Source organism: Anneissia japonica, unplaced genomic scaffold (genome assembly GCF_011630105.1).
Source record: "Anneissia japonica isolate Jap-2015-1 unplaced genomic scaffold, ASM1163010v1 scaffold15951_len1793_cov181, whole genome shotgun sequence".
Lineage (NCBI taxonomy): Eukaryota > Metazoa > Echinodermata > Crinoidea > Comatulida > Comatulidae > Anneissia > Anneissia japonica.
In genome coordinates, this window is record NW_022709951.1 from 1 (window position 1) to 1,793 (window position 1,793).

General features: G+C 34.0%; 1 protein-coding gene across 1 annotated transcript; it reads right to left on the reverse strand.

Annotated features, from left to right (window-relative positions):
- Window positions 1–34: 34 nt before the first annotated feature.
- LOC117106951 (queuine tRNA-ribosyltransferase catalytic subunit 1-like) lies at window positions 35–1,521 on the reverse strand. The gene is made up of 3 exons (XM_033248470.1): window positions 1,451–1,521; window positions 646–837; window positions 35–416 (listed from the first exon to the last, which is right to left on the reverse strand). Exons 1-3 carry the CDS (start codon window positions 1,481–1,483, stop codon window positions 267–269), a joined length of 375 nt encoding a protein of 124 aa, XP_033104361.1. The 5' UTR covers window positions 1,484–1,521; the 3' UTR covers window positions 35–266.
- Window positions 1,522–1,793: the final 272 nt, after the last annotated feature.

A 1,793-nucleotide genomic window follows, 5' to 3' on the forward strand; every position in this document is an offset into this window, starting at 1 on the left:
GGGGGGGGGGGAGGCCAGAGGACCCAAGTGGACACATGTCCCCGACGAAAGCAAAGTGGGCGTGGTCAGGCGTCACTCAAAATCTTTCTAAAGTTGTCCAGGTTGCAAAGCCCCAAGAAATATGACAATTTAGGAGTTTCAAAGACTAATTTAATCAATTTTAGAATCTTACTAATATGTAGTGTACAATTTACAATCCAGAGGGCTGTGGTACAATAATATATACTGTATACGCTCATTATGATTTCAAATGGCTTGCATCATCGTCATAATAATTTAACATTGACAGAGTCTAGTGCTTCCACAACCCATGTCGGGTAATTATTCGATGGGAACATGTTGCTCATAAACTGTTGAATGAATGATGGGAAAGTGTCCTTCATAATACTCTGCTGTATGGACTTCATAAGACGCATCTAAAAACGAAGAATTAAAAGAAAAATAACAAAAAAAAAAATAAATGATCTATCTACATTTAGTAATTGAATGAATGATAATTAATTTATGATAAATTTCTTCTTGTGCAAATTTTATATTTTTAATTGCATTTACAGTATTGTTTTTGAATGTTTGAATAAATGAATGAATTGGCTAGCTGTTAGAAAAGAATCAAATTTATGTAAATAAAGAAACAAAAAAAACTACCTGGTATGCGATATTGTGAACCGTGACCAGATGACAAGCTACCGTTTCCTTGTTTATAGCATGCAGGTACGCTCGGGTGTGAAGTTTACAGGTTGAGCAAGAGCACGCCTTGTCAATTGGATTCATGTCATTGGCAAATTCCTTGCTTCGAAGGTTCAGACTTCCTGTCTCAACTAAGGCTGATCCAAATCTCTGCAGAAAATTTTTTTTAAAGTAGTCACTGAAGAGAATAAACAATTTTGATAAGGTTCCTTATATGGGACAGTAGTTCTTTTCAGTCATGAAAAAATTTGTGCAGATTAATGATTTTTTATCAGGGGCACGAGTGGTAATTTAGGAGGGTCAAAAGGAAAAATTTGGAATGTTCATTTACCTATTGTAGGAGCCACAGGGATTTCCCCCAAAAAGTTTTTTAGGAGTTTTTGACAATTAATCTCTTTTCTAAATGATTGTTTGTTGGTGTTTTTTTAGCTGCAGTTGTTGAAGTGAGTGACCAAGAGCACAGGTACAGTACTTCAAAACTCTGATATTAAAAGGTGAACACATTAACCATCTGAATATTCGCATTATAATCAAATCATATTGCTTCATATTATGCCTACAAATCCAACCTGTATTTTATTGCTGGTGGTATATACCTAAAATCTACATTTTCTAATACATAAAAATCATGCTTTGAGAATTCAAATGGCGATATTTTTTGTCAAATCACTGTATACTGCATCTCAAAATATCTGAATTTAATACTATTCAATCCATGTATTTCTTTATTGCACATTATGCAATATATATTTTATGTACTCACAGCAGTTCTTGTTGGAAATACACAATCGTACATGTCCACCCCTAGGGCACAGCATACAACAAGATCAACAGCATACCTGATGGGAATAGAGAAGGCAACATTAATCAAGAATTAATAATACTTTATTGTCATCAATATACATGTAAGTGAACAATGACATTTATTTTGCTAGGAGCTTGAAATACACTAAATAAACTTCTGTTCCAAAAGGTGGAAAAATTATTTACTCACATACTACATTTCGAGAACAATCTGTTTGTTTCCTCAAGGTGACTTGCAATGTTACAAATTGTAACAAAAGATACAATGAACAGAGACAAAGGGGGACATGATCTATCACACA

Coding starts and splice junctions, on each gene's coding strand:
- LOC117106951 (XM_033248470.1), bottom strand. CDS start 1,483: ATGTACGATTGTGTATTTCCAACAAGAACTGCT. Junction 838..1,450: donor TATTTCCAACAAGAACTGCT/GTGAGTACATAA, acceptor AATTTTCTGCAG/AGATTTGGATCAGCCTTAGT. Junction 417..645: donor TTCACAATATCGCATACCAG/GTAGTTTTTTTT, acceptor CTTCGTTTTTAG/ATGCGTCTTATGAAGTCCAT.